Source organism: Corvus kubaryi, unplaced genomic scaffold, assembly GCF_017639235.1.
Source record: "Corvus kubaryi isolate FWS band 111438036 unplaced genomic scaffold, C.kubaryi_AGA036_p1.0 37367, whole genome shotgun sequence".
In the NCBI taxonomy this organism is placed as follows: Eukaryota; Metazoa; Chordata; class Aves; order Passeriformes; family Corvidae; genus Corvus; species Corvus kubaryi.
Genome location: NW_024581119.1, coordinates 5,957,731 through 5,979,210, shown reverse-complemented (window position 1 = coordinate 5,979,210; position 21,480 = coordinate 5,957,731). Strand labels below are relative to the sequence as shown.

General features: G+C 45.8%; 1 protein-coding gene across 8 annotated transcripts in view; it reads left to right on the top strand.

Annotated features, from left to right (window-relative positions):
• ARHGAP32 (Rho GTPase activating protein 32) overlaps positions 1 to 21,480 on the top strand; it is a 237,828-nt gene that overhangs the window by 107,871 nt on the left and 108,477 nt on the right. For all 8 annotated transcript variants that reach the window (XM_042034019.1, XM_042034020.1, XM_042034017.1 and 5 more), the window contains one exon: positions 243 to 327. In XM_042034019.1, coding sequence (XP_041889953.1) covers positions 243 to 327 — 85 coding nt within the window. The remainder of the gene's footprint in view (positions 1 to 242; positions 328 to 21,480) is intronic.

Sequence of the window (21,480 nt, the reverse complement as noted above, 5' to 3'; positions counted from 1 at the left end):
TGTGGTGCTGCTGGAATGTCACACACGGCTCTGTAGGGCTGCAGTGGAAAAGCCACTTGGCATTTCAGCTTTCCTTTCGCACTCGGTTCCTTTCCCCCTGTTTTGGTGCATCACATCAACAAATCCCTGTGTTCCCTCGGCTTTAGGATGAGAAAGTTGTTGTTGTTTTGTATCAGTACCTGTGGTTTATCTCTGCTGAGTGATCTGCATCCATCTGATGGTGTGCTCTTGGTGTGCTCCAGGTTATCCTTTACAAAGGGGCACTTCCCGAAGATGGCTGAGTGTGCACATTTCCACTACGAAAACGTGGACTTTGGCAACATACAGGTGAGTCTTGGATTTCTTTTATACACAAAACACCTTGTGCTTCCTGCTGGCTGACCCGGTGGGGAGGCGTAGAAGGACCTCACTGAGGCTTATTTGGTTTGTTGCCAAATGTTTAGTGATAAGAAGTTAAAGCTGTAGAGACTTTATTTGGAATTGCTTCCATGTGCTGGGGCAGAAGCTGCACTCAGTCATATGGAGCTCTCCTTTGAGCTTGGAGATGTTTTATTTCCACTGGATTTGGCTGATGTCACTGTTTTAAGACTGTATCAGACATTAATTCTTGAGTCATCTGTAATCACCGCATGCGTATTTTTGGTTTGCATGTGTGTGTGATTAAACAATTGTGTGAATGTATTTATGTAAATAAAAATAAATCAAATTTACCCCTTCCCTTAGCTCTGCATTGTGCATTGCAGCAGCTGTGTCATCAAAATACCAGAAACTGCTCGTCAGCCTGAGCTGCATTTCTGCAAGTGTGCAGGCTTTGCTCCTCTGTGATCCCTCCCTCAGGAATACAGGCAGAAGCATTTTCCAGGGAGGGCTGACACCCAGGAGTTTCTCACAAACAGGATGCATTTTGTTCTGCACTTAGAGGAGCAGGAATGCCTCCAGCATCTGCCAGCCTTGTAGCCAAAAGGAGGTTACAACCTTTTCATTTGTAAAACATTTCCTGTAATACTGAGTGAATTATTTACAGCCTTTCATGCTGCTGTACTTGACACTTTTGCAAGCAGAATTATGCAGCTGGGTTTTTTCTCTGTCTCTGTAAAATTCCGGCTGGGAAGGAGCTTGGGTCCTGTTTGTGGCTGGGATCTGCTGTTGCTCACACGTGGTGGCTCTGAGTGGATTGGTTCTGGTGTTGTGGGCTCTGCAGAGCCAGTGACACAAAATACTGGGCACGAAATAGATTGCAGAGAGCTCGGTTCCCGTGGGGGTCCCTGGGAAATGGGCAAACAGGAGCAGTCCTCACTCTGCTGAAAGCTCTTTATTTTCATTTTCTGTAGGAGCAGCAGGACTGATCCATGTCCCTGCTCTCTGTCTCCTGGTAATTTGCTGATTCGACAGAACTAATTTTTCAGTCATTCTGGAGAGGAGTTTTATGTTGGAGCAGGTCTGTGTCCACACAGGTGTGGTTTTTACATCCTGTGCTCCTCTGAGCTCTCCATATATCATCCAGGGATGTTCAGCACAATGTGCAGCTGGAGAGGGAGCACAAGCTGTGCATGGCACATCCTTTTGATGGCCAGCAATTAGTTCTTCTGTGGGTTTAAGCATTTCCTGGGATGTTTTCGGGAGGGCAGGGCAGACCTGCAGGGTTCATTTTTACGTTTGTGAGAGGCAGAAGCAAAATCAGGTAATGCATCCTTTCCAGGTTTTCCTGGAGCGCGTTCTAGTGGGAAATTCCCACATGCAGGAGTGGTTTAGCACTGCTTTTTGTGGTGTCACTGCTGCTCCTGCAGCTTTCCCTGCTCCTACTCTGTGGTCCCCTGGCACAACCAGACCAGAGGCTGTAACCAGAGGAGGTCTTCCTGAAAAACAGAAATTGTGGAAGGATGTAGCACAGGAAATAAAAATGGTATTGGTTATTGAGCTGTTACTGGTTATCTCAGCCCTGAGCTGTTATCTATGTCTGTGCTATGAAACCAGGAAGAAAACAGGGGCTGGTGGCAGCATGAGAAGAACTGCCATAAAATTGAGACTCTGTGTGTGTTGTAGGGTCAGTGCTCTGTTTCCACCACATCTGAAAAGCCCTACCTATTTAGCTATTTGTGTACCTAAAGCAAGATCTGTGCCTAAATAAGGTGACTCAGGCCCTCTGTGTCTCTCACTGCTTCCTTTTCCTAAGCAAGGTTTCTGATAAATCCCCACAGTGTCAGGACTTCTTTATATGGTGAAAAATCTCTTTGAGAGCAAGAGCTTTGCTGCTGAAATGCAAAAAGATAAAGCATTGCAGCACTTCCCTAGAATGCCAATATTAATGGTAAAATAAATGAAAGCTGTTAATACAACAGCAGTATTAGTTGGGAGATTTAAAAATAGGTTCACACAGGGCTCATGCATTTTAATCAAGTTGGAGGCTCCTTTGTGCTCCCAAGGTAGAACAGAGAATAGCAGTGGGCTGGAGTGATGGGAAGTGACAGCTTGGCACCTAATAGAGAATTACTGAGTTGCATCTGAGGGGTGGTGGGTGTAAACTGCTTTCAAAATCTATTCACTGTTAGAAATTTGCATAGGAGAAATACAGTATTATCTGTCCGTGTCAGGAATTGTGTAATGCTGTCTATTAACAGCCTGGCCGAATTTCAGGTTGTTTTGTAACGTTTATGCACTTATAATATGGTCTCATGGTGCAGGAGGTATTAATAGCCTGGCATTTCACCTCATGAGATCATTTTAAATTAAATTGCTGAGAGGTATAAAAAGGGATTTATCCTTGCACCGTGCTAGTGAGGCTGGGTGCATTTTGGGGGGCTTTTTCTCTTCAGAAATCTCCTGCCACGCTGCTTCCAACAGCAAGATCTTACCCATAGCTGTGGCTGGCTGGCCAGGCACGTGTGGCATCCCAGGAAATTGCTGGTTACCAGGCAAAGGCAGTGATGTCAAAGCTGCACCGACAGGTTCAGCCTCACAGATTGCATCAGTGCCCAAAATTCACTGGCATTTTGCTAAAATACCTTGTGTTCATTGCTGTGTTTACTTTAAGGGCTGCATCACTGATTTTTAGTTTATAGTGAAAAGCCAGGTTCTGCCTCTGATGTGTTTTAGTCTGACATGGGATCAATGTTCAGAACTGTGGTTCAACCTCTTCATGGTCTGTCTCTGGAGGAGATGCAATGTTTCTTCTCAATTTACCTTTTTCTTAATTTAGCTTCTTCTCAGTAAATAATACAAGGTATCTGCCCTTTAACTTTTTTGACCTGGTTCCCACTGATTGAACACGCTGGTGGTAAGTCTACGTAAACATGTCTGTACAAACAGAAGGCCATTTCCAAGTGGTTAAATTGCATTTGTGCAGAAGAGTCTGTAATTACACCTGGGAAATGGTAAAAATGCACACTGTCCAACAGCAGCACTTTGCATGTAGCAAGTGCAAACTTTGTTTTATATCTGTTGATTTTCTGTCAGATTTATGAGTAAATAACTGAAACAAACTCACAAAACTCTGTAGGATCTATTGAGGCAGCTTCAAATTCACCAAGTTTAAACATGTGAGATAGAGTCCCATATCCTTTTGTTTGCATTAAGAACTGACTCTAGACTGAGACAGAGTTAAATTTCTTCTATAATTTAAGAAGATATTAATGTAATTCGATCACTTTATGCTAAAAAACGATATGCTCCAGGTCTCCAGGAGTGTTTGGACAACGCTCTCAGGGGTGCACAGGGTGGGATTGTTGGGGTGTCTGTGCAGGGCCAGGAGCTGGGCTGGATGATCCCTGTGGTCTCTCCCAACCCAGGATATTCTGTGATTCTATGAAATATGGTTTTACTTTACTTAATGCTATACACCGTTAATATAAACAGGAGAAAAAGGGGTTAGGAATTCCTTAAATATCTACTTCCTGCCAGGAATAAATACTCTGTTCTTCACTTGAAAGAATTAAGACATTATCTTCAGCTGAGTAGGTTTTGGTAATGGAATATGGAGAGCTGATCAGCTCCACACTTCCCAGGTAATATTCTTTGCTCCCTCAAAAGCCATTTGCTCAAGGGAAGTGCTGTAATGCACATTCATATCACTTCAGCATCTTGCATTTGACACAGAAGTATTCCTTCAAACAGCACAATCTGTTTGCCTTGCAATATCTGACTTCTAAAAATAAATCCCTGTGGGAGCAGGACTGGGTTGCAGATCCTCTCCTTATCAGCTCAGCCTTGGCAGGGCAGTGGCAGGAATTGTGTTATCAGTGGTAAAGGAAGTATTTGAGGCAGAATCACTTCCGCCTGCGCAGGCATCAGCTGCCAGGAATTCCTGTTAGGAATTGTGTGCTGTGGGAATGCCTCTGCAGCGCTCCAGCCAAGCTGATGGGCTGCCTCCAGCAGCAGCTGGGCTCTGCCCCTGGAATTGGATGTTCCTGTCATGCCTTGGGAGTCAGAAACATTGCAAAGAGCAGCTCAGTCCTTCTGTGCCTGTTGTCAGCAAAGCCTGCTGAGAAGATCCTTTTCGAGGTCATCTTCTTTTGGTTTGCCTTTTTTTCTTGTATTTAATGATATTCCAAGGAAGGGGGAACATGGGGGGAATGTGCTTATGAAGGAGTCTCTGTGATTTTTTTTTCCTAAGATGGATTGCAAAGGAAACAAAACTGGTAAAGCCTGACCAGATGCCCTTGGCTGGGGTTAGCTGGGGTAGTTTCAGGTGCCACAGCTAAAAGGAGTCTTGTGGATGAGCTGGAAACAACAGGGGTGGGGATGCTCCCTGCTCCGTGTCTGCCTGAGGTGGAACAGGGGTTTGATCCCAAGCCTGCTCAGTGCCTGTGGTGCAGGAGGGTTTGTTTGTCCCCAGCTCTTCTGTGGGTATGATGCTTTCAGTGCATGGCAGTCAGGAGCAGCACGAGTAGCTCCAGGCTGCAATATCATTTATCCCACTCACTTTGTGAAGTGTTTAAGAAGGAACAAATACTGATTTTTAAAGGCAAAACATAAACCAGCAGTTCCCCGCCTCAGTCCCTCTAAAAGATGCAGGTTCTTAGTAAAAAGCATTGGCCTGAATTTTGGTGTGTATTGGGGCTTTGAAAGACAATTTTACTGCGTTTTGCTTTGTGAATATTTGAGTGAGATGCAGACCCAGATTATGTGTGAAGGGAGGCCCCTTTTCAGTCCTTCATCTTTGGATGCTGTTAATCTCCTCCCAGAATTACCTGGCTGGATTCTGGTATGTTCCCTTTCTTTAAACCGAGGACTTCCCTTCTCATTCCCTGTCTTTTCCATGTGATTTCTTTCCTATTGCCTTCCACAGTGCTGCTGGGGATGTTGCAAGGGCTGTTTTAAGGACATGGGTATATAAAAACAACTGTTCAGAGTGTAGGTGGAAACTGCCTCTATTAGCTTAATAATTCCAGCCACAACTCCCTGAAAATTGGCACAGCCTCCTGCCAAGATCAACAGATTTTAAAAATTTGGAGTCTCTGGGCCAAGGTGTTTGCTGCCAAAGGAGTTAGGAAAATATTCAAGTAAGTTCATCTCAGTTTTTGGATTCTGCTGTTTCCTGGTCTGGCTTCCAGCTTGCCACAAGCTCCTCAGAAAAATTCTTCCCTGGAACGAGATCACACCTGTGAAATTCCAGGTTGCCTGTTTTGTTCCCCTGGTAAAATGGGAAGAAATCCAGCGTGGGTTCTGTCATGGAAGGATAACTTCAACTGATCCACAGGGCAGGAGGGAGATCCAGGCTGGTGTTCCCGTGTGGATTTACTGCTAAATCTTTCTGAAGGTGTTTTACACACTTTGCTCCCTTTGACTGACTGTTCTGAAATCAATACTTGATCTTTTTTTTATAAAGGGAAAGGCATTTTGGCTGGCACTGCTCAGCTGGCTGCTCATGGAATGGCCTCTCACTCCGTATTTCCCTGGATTTATTTATCTTGATCAGCTCTGTCTGATTCCATCTGTGTTCTTTATTTTAGAAAGATGCTTGTGAAGCTGTACCCATGGAAGGGTGGGCTAGAACCCACAAAGAGGTATTACCAGCAAATGAGATTTTAACCTGTTGATTCAGTACAACAGGTATTTTTGGGGCTTTTTTACCTTCTCCTTTTTCGGTTGGATATTTTTATGAGTTTATAGTGAATAATCCATATCTCCACAGGAGAACAGACCCATTTGGGACAGAAAACAGAGACCTCCTGCAAGAATCCAGCTTATTTTCCCTTCCGCAGCATTTACCACTGGAAATATAGCAAGCTTGTCTGTGGAATTGTAGGGCTTTTGGCTCATTGTGGCTATTTGATGGCATAAGTAAATCTTCAAGTGGCTGTAAGAAGCCCAGCTGTTATTTTGACATTGACCTCCTGCTGTTTTCCAGCCCCATAAATCATCTTTACCAACATGTTGCAGAAAAGTGTTAAAATTGGTTTAATTAGTAACTGGAACAGAGTTGTGTTGGAAAATTTTTCTTCCCTGCAGTTTAACGACCTGAAAAGAACGGAAAGCTGTATTGTCCATATAATTAAAATATGTTATAACTTGAAAAAATTCTGTGGGCTCCAGAAAAATAATCCCTGCTTCGGTAGTGTTTGGAGGGAGATGAAATCCCTTCTGTTTCTGTGTGTAGCCAGCCATGCTGTTACCAGGAATGGTGTTAAAATGCAGCGTAATGCTGGGCTCATGGATCTGCCAGCATGCCAGGCTGCAGTGATTTAATAACTGCCTTGTAGATATGATCCCTGAGATTTACAGGAGCAGGGCTCTGTGTTTCCCCTCCCGTGGAGGTTTGGCAAGCTGGAGGACGGATGAGCTGTGAAACCAAACTTCTGTGGGAACATTCCCATCCTGTTTAAACTGTACCTGCCTACAGCAAGGGCAGTTTGTTCAGACCCTGCTCGGGTGCCAGAGCTCGGAGGGTTGATGGCAGCGTTGGCAGCTCGGGGGCAGCAAGGCAGGCTGGGGGTGTTAAATGTTCATTCATCAGCTCAGCTTTCCCTGGGGTGGGTGCCCTGCCCTAGGAAAGTGTTCATTCATTCCCTGCTGAAGGAGCAGGGCTGGGATAACTGACAGAGGGAGGGAGGGATGGGATGTTGAGAGAAATTCCTCCCTGGGAGGGTGCTGAGGCCCTGGCACGGGGTGCCCAGAGAAGCTGTGGCTGCCCCATCCCTGGAAGTGTTGAAAGCCGGGCTGGACAGAGCAACCTGGGATAGTGGGAGGTGTCCCTGCCCAGGGGAGGGGGTGGGACTGGATGAGCTTTTGGGTTGGATGTCCCTTTCAAGCCAAACCTTTCTGGGGTTCTGTAGTTCTGTGTCTATCATAACAGGATATAACCTGATCCTGCAACATTTGCTGACTGTCTTGGCTTTGACGTCTTTCTGCTGAGGGTTTGAGCACACCAGACCTGCTCCACCTCTGTCTCCAGGTGTGCTCTGTGTCCTGAGCCTTGTGACCTGTTCCTTGTGGTGGTTCCATGATCTGGTTTCTAGGTAATTTCCAGTCTTGGAACATCAGCACTGCTTCACTCAGAACCACAGTGTCTCACTGTGGTGTGGTGAGCTCAAGGTTGTTGTCTCAGTATAAAATCAGGGAAGAGCTGTTGAAGTGCCCAGGACGAGCCTGTCCTTGCCTGTTCTGTGCCCAGCTGTCCTGTGGGGAGGGGGAAGCCCTTGGGCTCCTGGTGTTGGGATGCTCCATGTGGAGGTGCTCGCTGTCCTGTGCCAGGGCTCTGCACAGGGATCACAGAGGGTGTTTCTGGATCTGCTGAGCTGAGACTACCCTTATGTTTGTTTTACTTGCAGCAGAGAGATTTGGGCAGAGGATTTCCTGCGAACATAAACGTTCCCAAGGGTCTGGATTCAGGCAGATTTCTCTTTTTCAGAGGAGGAACAGGCACACAGGCACACACTCCCCCCACACGGACTGCTGGATGTCTGGAAGGCATTTGGAGAAGGTTGTGGGCTTTGATGGGTTTGTTATTTTATCCCTTGCTGTGGGGTGTGAGCAGAAGGTGGAGGCTCCTGCTTCCCTGTCCTGCAGGCGAGGCACTGACCCTCGGCTTTCCTGAGCATCCAGAGCAGAGAGCTCTTTGATCTTGACTCAGAATTCCAAAGGTATCAATTACTTCCTCTGGCTTGTCATTTCTGGCCATTTTCTCAGCAGAACCTGCAAACTCAGGCTGCTGTTTTCCTGGCAAAGAAGCATCAAAGGGAAAGGGAATGCTTCCATTACTTGTGGATGTGTGACTGTGGGCTTTGAAAATCAAATCCTTACCTGGAGAAGCATGAGATTCTCTCACTGCCTCTTCCAGACTCCCTCCCCTAAAGTTTAACTTCTTTTATCTCTTAAAACTAAGTGAACAAACTTTGATTCTACTCAGCAATTCTTCTTTCCACCCTACCAGATGAGTAAAAGAAATATTAATAATAACTTGCTCTGGGACATATTTTTAAGGTGCAAGACATTCCCTACCACCGTCCTGAATTTCTTCCTTTCAAATAGTTTGTTTCCCAGAAGGAGCTTTTATGAGAAGCTTGTTTAGATCTGCACAGAGGTGTTTCAAACTCCATCAGATGTTTTTTGGAGGCTCAGGGCTTGGTTTGGGAGTTGCAGTCAGAACTGACAGCTCTGACTGCAGAGTGAACTTTTGGCAATATCACACTTAGAATTATGTAAGTAATAATTTAAAGGGAAGATGATTCCTTAATAGACACCCACAAATCCGGTATTATATGAGCTGGAAATAAAAAGACATAGTACCATATATGTTATATATGTTCAGAGTCCTTGAACAGGCCTTAAAATCCATTCTGTTCTATTGGAAAACTGATGAAACTTAATAATATGGTTATAAATCAAACTGAGTAGAAAAATGCACTTCTTGGGGAGGTGGCATTGCCGGGTTTGGATCCCAACAGAAATTGTTCTGATTTACCTTGCAGAACTGATTTTGGACCAGGTTCCCATTTATCGGCTTGAAGTAGTTCAAAAATCAAAACATCTTCTGTTATTTCTACAGCTTGAGCCCAGGATTCACTTTGCAATGTTGCTAAATTATTTAATAATTCTTCATTTGCTAAGTCCTGCAATAATTGTAGGTGTAGCAGTGCTGGAATGGGCAGGGAACCCACTGGGAGCTGGAGCCTTGGGGGAGAAAGGATTTGCATGAAAGGAAGGGAATGTTGTACCAGGACGAGGGTGCTGCCTTGCTGAGGTGAGGGGAGCTCAGGGTTACTGAGGCTTGATAAAAGGTGTGAGACTTGAGAAGCATCAGAGCTGGTTCAGAGTCTCCTGGCTCGAGGTTTCATTCAGTGTTGTGCTTTGCCATTTGCTTTCAAATTAACTGAAAGCTGGATTGGATTTGGAAGCTCTTTGTGGAGGAGTGACTTGTGAGGCTGGTACACTTTGAATTACTGATGGGTTTTAGCAGGAGCACTGAGCTCTGATGAGCACTTTGAATACACCCTGGACAGCTGTGTTGGGCTTTATTTCCCCTGGTCCCTCATCCCTTTGAAGTCCTTTAAGCCTCCCTGTATCCCTCAGTTTCCAGCTACTCCACTAAGTGGAGTTCAAAGGCAGCAGAGGATCCTGCAGATCTGCTGGCGTCCGTGCTGAGCAGAGGCACAGGGAGGGTTTGCTCCTGGAGCCCTGCTTTCCTCTCCCAGCTGACTTGAACTTTTCAGGCCTATCCAGTGTCACAAAGTGCAGCACTTTGGCCATCAATCAATTCACTCAGAGAGTCTGGAAAATAATGTTCCAAATTTACCATTTATGATTTTAAGATAACCCAGGGGAGAGGGAAGACTTGGATTTTTAACAACAAAATACCCACATGCTCTTCTAATTCTTCGTGGTGCATCATATGGATGAATGGTTTATTTTCCCATTACAAAAACAACTAAGGGGTGTGGATGATGTGTTTTCTGTTAGGATTACGAGTGTCTGTGTCTTGCAAATTGTGATGATCAGAGTAAGGATAAAGCAGCCCCTGGAAACAAAACTGTGTCTGCAACAGTAACAAGAAGCTGAATTGCTTGCAGAATTAATAATGAATCTGGATGACAGCACGTCCCTGTGCTGTGAGGTTTGTAGGCTCTGTGTGTGTGCTCCAGGGTTCCACCACAGTTTGTTCACACTTAAATGTGCTTGGTCCCATGGCTGAAGGTGGTTTGAGCTGTGGGAAGGGCTGGAGCATTTTACATCCTTTGTGTGCTCATTTAGACAAGTTATTGTAGCAGTGTTTGCTGTAGAGGAATGTTTATTTTACACAGAACGGTCGGTAATTCATTATTTCATTATATTCTCTTGGAAATGACTAAGTTATTAGTACAAAGCTGAATTGAAATACCAATATTAGAAAGCAAAATAAAGGTTTGCATATCTCATTTGTCCCCAGTATGGAGCAGCCTGGGAGCTTGTTCTGGAAAGGTTCTGTTTTTCCATAGAATCACGGAATACCCTGAAAGGGGCCCCCAGGGATCACCAGGTCCAACTCCTGTGCCTGTCCTGGTGTGTGAAGCAGAGCTGTCCTCTGTGAAGTCCCAAATTTGTCATTGTCACCACTGCTTCCCTCGCCTGGTGATTGAAGGGCTCTGCCGTGTAACCTGGGCTAATGAGCATCGTTGGGGTTAATGAGTCACGTTTGCTGTGACAGCAGAGCCAGCCCAGGTGGCCCCAGGGTGCTGTCCCAGGCTGGGTGGTGCCATGGCTCTTGTCCTCGTGCTTGTGTGTTTGAACAGCAGCAAGAATTGAGTCCCACAGACCCTTTTCCCCTGAAATGTGGAGACTGTGGGACCAGGGCAGCGCTGCAGGGTGATGCCTCTCTGTGGAGAACAGGAGCTCCTGAAGAGTGCATTGCACAGGGGCAGGGTTACACCCACCCCTTTGGAGAGTGAATTCAATGTTTAAACACCAAAAGCCCAATTCCAATTCCAGTGAGAAGCTCTTGGGCAGTTCCCAGGATGTGAACCTGTTTGCAGTGTAACCAGAGTTGTCCACAACCCACCTTCCCTGAACTGTCATCTGGGAAATTTAAAGGTGAAAATATTCTTTTCACATCTCTACTATTTTATCTCCTGCCTCTGGCATTTTGGCAGAATTTTCTAAATTAAAAATGAAAACAGTTACAGATCTGTCTGTGACCCTTTATGCAGTTAATCCTGTAATTCTTCAAGTTCATTCTCTGGAGGTTTTTAACTCTTCAAGTCCATCCTCTGGACACAACCAATTAAGATTTTGACACATGGATCAAAAAAACCAAGACACTGTTTGCAAACTACTTCACAAAATTAAAGCTCATCCTATTTATTAAAGGTTTCCAAGGTAATTTCTTTAATACCATGAATTTCAGGCATTTTTTTGTGCTGTTCTTGCTGCCCTTCACTGAGTCAACATACAGAAGCTGCATTTTTTTGTCTGTGAAAGCATTTTTCTCCCTTCCCTGGCATTTTGGATCCATACAGGATGTAGTGCTTTTGCACAGGACATAAATAACCTGTGACAGGCAAGTAACGGGGTAATTCCTGTGTGTACTTGTGTTCTGGAAAATACAGCTTCGTGTTTTCCAGCTGGCCTGTCTGTGGGGTTGCTGTACATTTACATGTAACCCCTGGAAAAAAGCCAGTGCTGATGAAGTGCTCTTGGTGTGGAGTGTCAGGGGATGTGGGAGGTTGGATGGCACACTGTTCCTGGCTTCAGGAGAGTCTGATTTTCCTGGCCCTTCTCTCCTTACTCCAGAGGATTGTGTGTTGTACCCCACTGACAGGCTGTGAGTCCTGACTGGGGCTTATTTAGTGAACCAAGAGCTTCACTTCTAGGCAAAATTTAGGAGGAATCCAACTTTGGCATCTTGTGACTGACCAGAAAAGCTCTAAAGTCCCCACTGCATTCACTTTTTGGTAGTCAGCAGGTTACAATTAATATTTCAGACCATGGGATGCTTTTCAGTGCAGTGTCATGAGTTTGATGGCCCTGGTCTGACACAGAGTCACTGAGGTTGGAAAGACCTCCCAGATCATCAGGACCAACCACTGACAATAGAATCCAGTTTTTCCACCATAATGTCTCTAAGAAATAATATCACCAAGTTATAAAATGAGATAAAAGATCGTGGGGATTAAAAATTTCAAAATAAGTCTCACTTTTCCTTAGGGATTTTTCTGTGCAATCCCTTCAGTGTACAAGTATCTTCAAGGCTTTCTAACCAGAGTGAAGAAGCTTGTTTGTTTCAAGAAACTTGAGTTTATCCCATAATTGCTTAAGACCTAAGATTTCAATATGATAATTTCAGTCTCTTTCCCAAACGAATCTCGTTTCAGCACTGAAAATCAGTGACAGTAGTGTCAATTGTTTTATTCTTACTGCCTGAGTTAGAGCAGCTTTGTGTTTGCTGGGAAGTGCCTTTTGCCAAAATTAGAGAGGCTGGAGCCTTATATAGCAACCATTATGGAATTCCTGAGTTTTGTGGAGCCTCAGATGAAGCATCTATGTTTCAGTATCTTCTTAGAGATTTTCCTTCTTAATTGGGTTGAGATAAAACTAAACCAAACCACTCATTTTAGGGCTTGTACTGGTGCCTGTTTGGATCTCTACCGAGGTTTGGGCATCTCTGTTTCGGTGGGAAGACTGTTAATACTGATGATAAAGACATTAATCCTGTTTCCTCTGTCAGAATCCTGGAAGTTTCCCAGGATGTGGCAGAAACAGGCCTTGTCTCAGTCCTTTCTCTTCCTCCTCCTCTCCCCCATCCCTGTCACTGCTGAACACACAGTAGTGGCTGTGAGTGTAAATAATCACCTGGTTGTACTCTGGAGAACTTCCTTCATGGGGTCCAGTGGAGTTTCTTTAAATCATTTAACTCCTGGAAATGTCATTGGATGTTTTCACCACGAACACACTCAGTTCCCTCCCACCCTAATTTGTCTGTGTCCTGTAGCTGTAGGATTGATTACAGGTGGGATGGGGCAGCCTGCACTAGTGGAAGGTGGAATGAGGTGAGCTTTAAGGTCCCTTCCAACCCAAACAACTCTGGGATTTTCTGATGAACGTAAAATCTCATATTAAAACATCATGTATGTGTGTGTGAGGGAGGTTATGGTGCCTTGTCTTAACTGATTTATGCTTGTTCTGCACCTTGTATATATGTTTCTCTTCAGTCTGGGCAATATTTACTTTGCAGAGCAGGTAAACACCTGCAGTGTGTGGTCTTTTTTTTTTTTTTTAATACGTAGAAAATATTTAGTTCTTAGACCACTACACCTGAATTACTTGTCAGCTATGTTTTGAATTTTGTATGCTTGTGTGAGTTGAATATTGCCCAAAGCCTGCAGGTTCCCTGGGGCACCTCTTTCTTCAAAGGAAGAGCAGTTGGAGAAGTTGTGCAGGGCACAGCTTGTCCTGCTTGGTCCAGGAGAAGACAGTGAAAGGAAAGATGCTTTGTTTTGTGGCAAGGCCACTTCTCTTTTACATAAATTAATAAATCAGGCAGGTCCTTGAAGTTAATTTATCCATGTGTCATAAATGAGTTTTTGGGGTTCAGAGCATGTCCTTGTTCCCCAGCACAGCTGCTGGTGAGGTGTGACACGGGCAGATGTGCTGGAGCTGTGGGGATGGGGATTTGTGAGCAGCAGGAGACAGGACCACGTGTGTGGATGTGTTTGTGCACGGGAAGAGATGAGGAGATGCAATAGAGCCCAGACCTGTGAGTTTCCTGTTAATGCCAGATACTTTTAGTCTGGCTGAAGTTTTTATGCAACATTCAGCTAAGAGGGGAAGTTTTGGGTTCTACTCCTAGAAAAGCTTTTGTTTTAGAAAATCAGTTTGGCCACGTAGCTCTCCCACTCATTTTCCAGACCCCTTTCCCCCTTTAGCTGAGGGAAGAGCTTCCATCGAGTCCGTTCCATGTTTAGCACTTGCTCAAGTTGTACAAAAATGCAAGTGGGTTACAAAACATCTGTCAGATTTGTCCCAGCTGTGGGACAAGGACTTTTTATTTCTTTGGGTAAAAAAGCAGGATGGGGGAGATTGGAGATGTGAAGATTTGAGGTATTTCTCATGCATGGACACACAAAATCCTGCTTGCAACCTTCCCCAGCTCACGTCTGGCAGAGTGGGAAGCTGAAGGGCTTTATTGGGAAGTGCTCTTGCTGTGGCTGTGTTCTCTCAAAGTGCATCCAGGAGTCAGTTTGGTCACAGCCCAACCTTTGCTTCATGCCAGGGAATGTAGGCACAGCCTCAGTGCCAGCAGGGCTGGCTTTCACACAGCCTGGTTTGTCCACTCGAGTGGCTGTTGATCTTTCCCACTTGTGGGGTCATGGGAGGAAATGCAATAAGTTTCCCCTCAGCTTTTATCGCTTCCTCCTGCCAGGTAAGGGGAGATGATTTTCCTTCATTTGCTGCTGCTCTTGTCAGCAAGAGAAGTTGGTGTTGAGCCAGATAATAAACCATGGGGAAGGAGTTCCCAGGTGTGGCTGTGGTGACGCTGATCTCCCCCCGCTGCCTTCTGCCTCGGCCTTGTGCTGCAGGTTCCTGCTCAGACAGGTGTGGGTGGGATGTGTCAGCTTTGGGTGTCAGCCACTGCAGGCTGGCAGGGACGTTCATTTTTGATGGACAAGGCTTTTGGAGACCCTGCACACTCTGCAAAGATAAACCTGTGCAAGTTGGGCCAGCAATATTTGTTCTTATTTCCAGACCCTTCTTCATCATTTGAAAAAGCACATTTTGTTGTCATTTCCCAGAGGGGTTCTGGACACCACATCCCTGGAGGTGTCCAAGTGGTTGGACAGTGCTTGGAGCAACCTGGGATAGTGAAAGATGTGGAATGTGATGGGATTCCATGTCCCTTCCAGCCTAAACCACTCTGGGATTTGATGAGTTTATGATTTGGTGGAGATGGTTTTGATAAAATTTTAGCATCGTGAACTTCCAGTCTTCAGAATTCTCATCTTGGTGCTTCCTTGGGGTTTCTTGGGCGCGGGGATGGGCTGGGGTGTAGAAAAGGGCAGGAGAAACCATGAGGCAGTCCAAGGAGGAGGTTTCTGTGGTCATGGGCTGACTTTGTACAATTTATCCATGTGTCATAAATGAGTTTTTGGGGTTCAGAGCATGTCCAGAGGTTGTCAGGTATTTATATCCAGTTGTTACTGCTGTGCTTTCATGGCTCCTGAGCTACAGTTCTGATTCCACACTGAGGCAAATCCCTCCTGCAGCAAGGTGTTTGATGCTGGGAGGGGAGAGTGTCCCACCTTTGGAGTGTCTGGAAAGCTGGTGTTGCTTCCTCCAGCCTTCCTCGCCCAGCACCGAGCCCTGCTTGTGGGAGGGTCTGGTGGGGCTGTGCTCCAGCAGAATTGCTTCCAGGAGAGCCAGGAGTGCCCTTCCTAATGGGAATTCAGCTCTGTTCACATCCTGCACCTCCACACATGGTACCGCCAGGCTCCTGCGCCAAGGCTCTCCAGGGCACGTTTGTTTTTCCCTTGTGTGCTTTGGTGAGTTGTGTTTCTGGCCTTTGCTTCAGGAGTTCAGTTCTTGGCCCTGCTTCTCTGCACATGAAAAATCCCAAATCTTACTCAGCACAGCACAGTTCGGATACAAATACCTCTCTGTGGATGACAGGAGGCTGAGAAATCACAGCATAAATGTAGCTGCACTTGGAGTAGAAAAGGTGCTTAGAATCTGTGACAGTGAGACAGGATCAATGACTCCCTTAAGCCAGTTAAGCTGCTCATTGCCACAGCACTCTTCCCTCCATCAAAATTACTGTTGCTGGGAGTTCTGTGTTGTTTTTTCTTCTCCCTTGGCACTCCTGCTGATATGTCGGGTATATAAGGCATTTTTCCAGTGACTTTGATTCTTATCAGTGTGGAAAAAAAGAAGTTAATATTGATTTATTGGGGGAGAAAACAGAAGAAGTGAGTAGGAGACTAATAGCTTGGAATGACAGGGCTGTATCAATTTTCAGTTCCCTCAGAGGAATAATGTGCTTGTTTCCAGCAAATGGAAAAGTAGACTATGAGTAAAACTGTCACTGGCCTCCCACAGAATGTAATGGATTTTGGAGCTCAGAGAAAAAAAAGACTTTGTGATTTTAATGCACTTTCCTTGAAAGTCAGCAGTTTTATGAAATGCTATATGCAGGAAGATAAAAACTGTATACATCTTACAGAGCGGTATAAAAAATCATATTCACTGCCTTAGTCTTATTTTTTTGACTGTGGATGAATACACTTCTCAATAAACTTAAACCACGTGTTATGGATTCGAGTGGTTTATATCCTCATCTGTGTCACCAGCACATAAACTCAATCTGTGAAAAAATGATGGACAAACACTGGAGAAAACCTCATTCCTGGTGTGTTCATGTGGCTTTTCTGTGTAAGTGGTTCTTGAATGAGCCAAATAAATATAAATTATGGTCCCCTCGCAGGCTGACAGGGGCTGAGGCTGTGCACATTGATTGGCAACAGCCGAGGGAAGAATCCTGCTTGGTCCAGGGGAAGACAGTGAAAGGAAAGATGCTTTGTTTTGTGGCAAGGCCACTTCTCTTTTACATAAATTAATAAATCAGGCAGGTTCTTTAATTTAATTGCCTCTTTGTTTTAGCCTGAAGCCACCAAGTGCTGGTTCCTCTTCCAGAGCCATCTCCATTGTCTTGACCCTGTAAATATTCACCCAGTTCGGCTGGGCTGTGCTCTCAGGAAAACCCGGGGCTCTGGGAGCAGGAGGATGATTGTGCTGCTGTTCAGGACCCAGGATCCTGTCCTGGTCCCTGACATAGTTTGTAGTGCAATGCCATCTAGTGTGCACAGGGCTCTCAGGATTGCCCTGCTCTGCAAATTCAGCACAGCAGCGGTCTCCTGCCTGCATCTAATTCCAAACAGATGCATTTCTGCCTGGAGAAACTGTGGCTGCCCCATCCCTGGAAGTGTCCAAGTGGTTGCACAGTGCTTGGAGCAACCTGGGATAGTGGCAGGTGTCCCTGCCCCTGGGATGAGATGGGATTCCATGTCCCTTCCAGCCCAAACCACTCTGGGATTTGATGAGTTTATGATTTGGTGGAGATGGTTTTGATAAAATTCTAGCATTGTGAACTTCAGAATTCTCATCTTGGTGCTTCCTTGGGGTTTCTTGGGTGTGGGGATGGGCTGGGGTGTAGAAAAGGGCAGGAGAAACCGTGAGGCAGTCCAAGGAGGAGATTTCTGTGGTCATGGGCTGACTTTGTACAATTTATCCATGTGTCATAAATGAGTTTTTGGGGTTCAGAGCATGTCCAGAGGTTGTCAGGTATTTATATCCAGTTGTTACTGCTGTGCTTTCATGGCTCCTGAGCTACAGTTCTGATTCCACACTGAGGCAAATCCCTCCTGCAGCAAGCTGGAGGCATTTGAACATGGCTGGGCTGTTCCTTGGGCCCTGTTTTTGGATAGTTTGGGTGCAGGAGAAGCATTTCTTCATTCCGTCTTCATTGGTACTTTGGTCTCTTAAAATCTGCACATGAACAAATACAGTTTTCCTGCCAGGAGGACAGAAGAATCCTCCCCTCTCCTGTGCTGAGGAATGTGCAACATGAGGGGTTTGATTTCCTTTTCCAGCACTGTTTTGGTGTCGTTGTGTGGTATCCAAGATGTTGGATTCTGGATGCTGCCAGGAGGGGAGCTGGGTCTCCCCAGGTTTTGACTAGACCTGCCAGAGAGGATTCATTTCTGAATAATCTCCCTTGCTTTCAATTAATTGTGAAACCAGGCTTTAATAGAGTGTGAAATGGAAAAAGAGAGAGGTAACACCAGCTGCCTTTATTTACATGTGTTAATCAACACAGACCCAAACAACAACAAATTAAATTGGAGCCATTCAGAGGGTTTGAAATGCTCCAGATTTGGCTCAGGACTTTGAAAAATGTGTATTTTGTGGAGAGCTGGAAGGTCAGGGGCATTTATATTCTTTTTTAAATTACCCACTGTGCCAGAGCCCTGAAGTTCCTGTGTTCCAGCCATGTCAAGTGTGGCTGTAACCCATCATTAGCTGAGTGAGCTTTGCTTTGAGCAGGGATGTGGAAGGCATTTGCTCTGCCCTGTGGGGGCACAGCTGTGCTGGAAGGACTGACACAGGAGGGTGGCCACATGTGCCAGGAGTATCCAGGGGCCTTTCTCACGTGTCTGGCATTGCAGCCACCAGGGTCCAGCAGCCAGTGACTGAAGGTGGTTTCCTCTGGAGACAGCCTGGGTTTGCTGGTTCTGCAGGGCTGGATTGGCAGTTTGATGGGAATTTCTGTTGGAAACAGAGGTTGGTTTGCAGCCAAGCAATTTTTAGTTACCTGCTCAATTCAGCCCTGTGGGGCGAGGGGACAGCGAGTGCCTGGTGCTGGGGTGTTGTGGGTGCTGGTAAGGGTTTGTCACAGGATACACAGTGTGACTCCTGCATGATCCTCTGGCCTTGGGTTCCTGGGAAGCTCTTGGATTTGGTGGTGGTTTCTTCTGGGAAAGAGTTGAGGCAAATTCAAGGAAAATTTTGCTTTGTTCCTCTACAGAACTTCACACTGGAGACACCAACCTGGTGGGGTGTAAAGCACATTGTGTGCACTCCCAAACTGCCTCAGCTCATCCCTGAGTCTATAAACACCCACAGCAGCAAGGAGATCAAAGGGAAATTATTTCAGAATTGGAAATTCAAGCAGGCTTCTGATCTGCATGTGCCAGTGAGAGCTGGATGTTGTTTGTGAGGATGAGAGCAATGATTTCATTTAATGAACTCAAATTAATTTAGAGAGTAGTCCATATCGTGGCTGGTTAAAATGTGATTTGTCAGTAGAGGGAATGAGAATATTTTGATTATTTGCTGGTGGGTTTTTTCCCACTTAGAAGGAAATCAGCTCTCTGGTAGGAATTACGTGATCAAGTACCAGAACTTGTTTATCAGAAGGAGCAAAATTTGTAATGAGGCTGGTCTTACACAGGTAAGATCCTTTCCAGCTCCATGTGTTTATAAACCGTAAATGCTGATTCTTCACTCAAAGGTTGGACTTGATGTCTTGGAGGTCTTTTCTAACCTTAATGATTCTGTGATAGTGTGTGGTAGGGACCACACTCAAGACATCCCTCTCTTGCCTCTTACAGGTCATTTCAGGCTGCTTCTGGCCTCAGCAAATATGTTTCCATCCTCAGAAAAGATTTTCTTCATTGTCACTTTCTCTAATCCCTTTGTCCATGACAGGCCAGGCTGCACATAGTGATGTGTAGTGGCACCAACTCTGTGTCAGGAATTGCTTTCTGATTTTATCAGAAACAACCAGGTGCAGGAGGGGATTTGGAATCAGATGGACTGAGGGACCCTGAGGGGAGAGCAGCACATGGAAGGCTCATTCTTGCTGATTATACCCTGTTTGCACTAAATAAGGCTGCTCCAGGGGTGGCCCAAGCTGTGTAATTTATAGGCACTGATTTCCTTCATAAACATTCCCTAAATGTTTATTTCTTTGTGCTGCAGCACCCCACAGTCTCACTTATTTGGGGATATGAGAAGCCATCTCATAAATTTTCCCAGCTTGTCATACCTGAAAATACAGCAACCAGTGGCACATTTTCCAGTGTAACAGTTAAAGGCCTTCTTGACAGTTTAGTGGACAGGAAATTTCCAAGGTTTGGGAGAAATTGGGCATTGGGTAGGAAAGAAATAGAGTTTCTTTCTAACAATGCTAGTTTTCAGTTCTTTAGACAGCTTGCATTGAGCATTAAAAATTCTTGGGGGTATTTTCAGAGCTGAAAGAACAAAGAGAAACTTTGAAGAGGAGGAAATTGCTATCAGCTGATGAAGAAGGCTTGAAAAGTTTATGTTCCTATTGTAAAAATCCATTTTACTGCCTTAAAAATGTATGTTCCTGCACTGTGCTGTGCTACACTCGACATTTGTGAGGAAGAAAAGCTGATTAATTGTCTTCACAGCCACGTGAAGATGCTTTTTAGGCCTCAAGGGTGTTTATCATGTAGGATATGGACAAGGGACACATAAAATAGATTGAAGTTGTTGTCAGGGTAGGCAACAAATGGGGAAAATTTGGAGAACTGCCCATGGGCAGGAGCAGCGGTATCAGGGCTGGAAGGGGCAGAACTCTCTGTCCCCTCCCTGTGTTGATACAGAAATAAATCTGCCAAGTGGGCAAGAGACTTGGAAAATCTGTTCTCTGCAGACTTAAAACATGAACTTTGAGGTGATCATTCCCTGGCATTTTTGGGCTGCCCAGCCCATCTCTGACACTGACAGTCTCAAACAGAGCATCATCTACAGTAAAATAGTAAGTGAAATACAGGTCTGACTTCTGACATACTCAGGGTAAAAGCTCTTCTTGGCTTGTGGAAGATGAAGGCTCTGACTGGGACCTGCAGCTTTTGAGAACTGACTTTGTTCTAAAACTTCCCTGACTTGGACTGCAAAATTACACCTGAATTTGACAAGGGACCTCTGTGACCAAATGTAATGAAAGCACGAGGTTGTGCTGGGAAAGTGTCAGATCTTAATATTTCCATATTACCCTGGAGTTCACAGAGAAAAGAGAGTTAATGGCATTTCCTCCCTTTGGTGGTCAATCATCACCAGGCAGGGGTGGGCTGGCCGGGATAGAACCACTTCCATGGCCAGTGATTCCCAAAATGCCTCTTTCTCCATAGAAAGGACTGAGCTTGGATATTCTGGACTGGCAGAAGTGTTGTGGAATTGCAGTAGCACATTGGTGTGGTGTTCATCAGAATAATCGCTCAGTTAAATTACCACTCAAATTTAAAAATTGAAACCCACATTGAACCCAAGTTTTTGGGTCTGTGGGGAAGGTGACCTCTCTCTTAGTGTTGATGGGGTCTCAGGTGCTGAATGATAAAACCCAGCCAGTGAATAATGATCTGCAATATTGGATGTTGCAGATGAGTCTCATTCATTCTGTGTCGCACACAGACGTGTCCAGGCTGTTCACCGGCCAGGGAAGGCTTTGACAGCAAACTTTTCATCATCGAGCACTTGTTTTGTGTGGGGACTGTGCAGTGAGCAGAGCCCCGCTGTGCCCCGGCGCTGGGCGCGCATCCTGCACTGCTCCAGCCTGCGGGCTGCAGGGGCTGCAGGGGAATTTCATGGAGCTGTAGCCCGGAGCCGGCCGGCAGCAGTGGGAAAGCAGGGACATGAGGAATCCTTCCCCGGACTGTGCTGGCTCTCAGACGTGTGCTGGCAGCTGCTGTCATTGCTTTGCTCTGCTCTGGGGCTGTGCAGCCTCTCGTGTGCCGCGCTGAGCACAATCCCTGCATGCATTCCCTGCTTCCCTGTTTCTCTTGGCTCCCGCTGAACTCCACGGCTCGTCCCGCGGGACCTTTCCAATGAGAGAGCGAGCGGCAGCGGGAGGCACAGCACGGCTTTCTCTGCGGTGCCAACTGAGCATGAAATGGGCAGCGTGGACGCGGCGCTCGGGGCAGCCGTGGGGGCAGAGCTCGGCTGGCGATAGGAACGCTCGGCTGAGGGAGCAGAGCCCGGTGCTGGCCCTAGGAA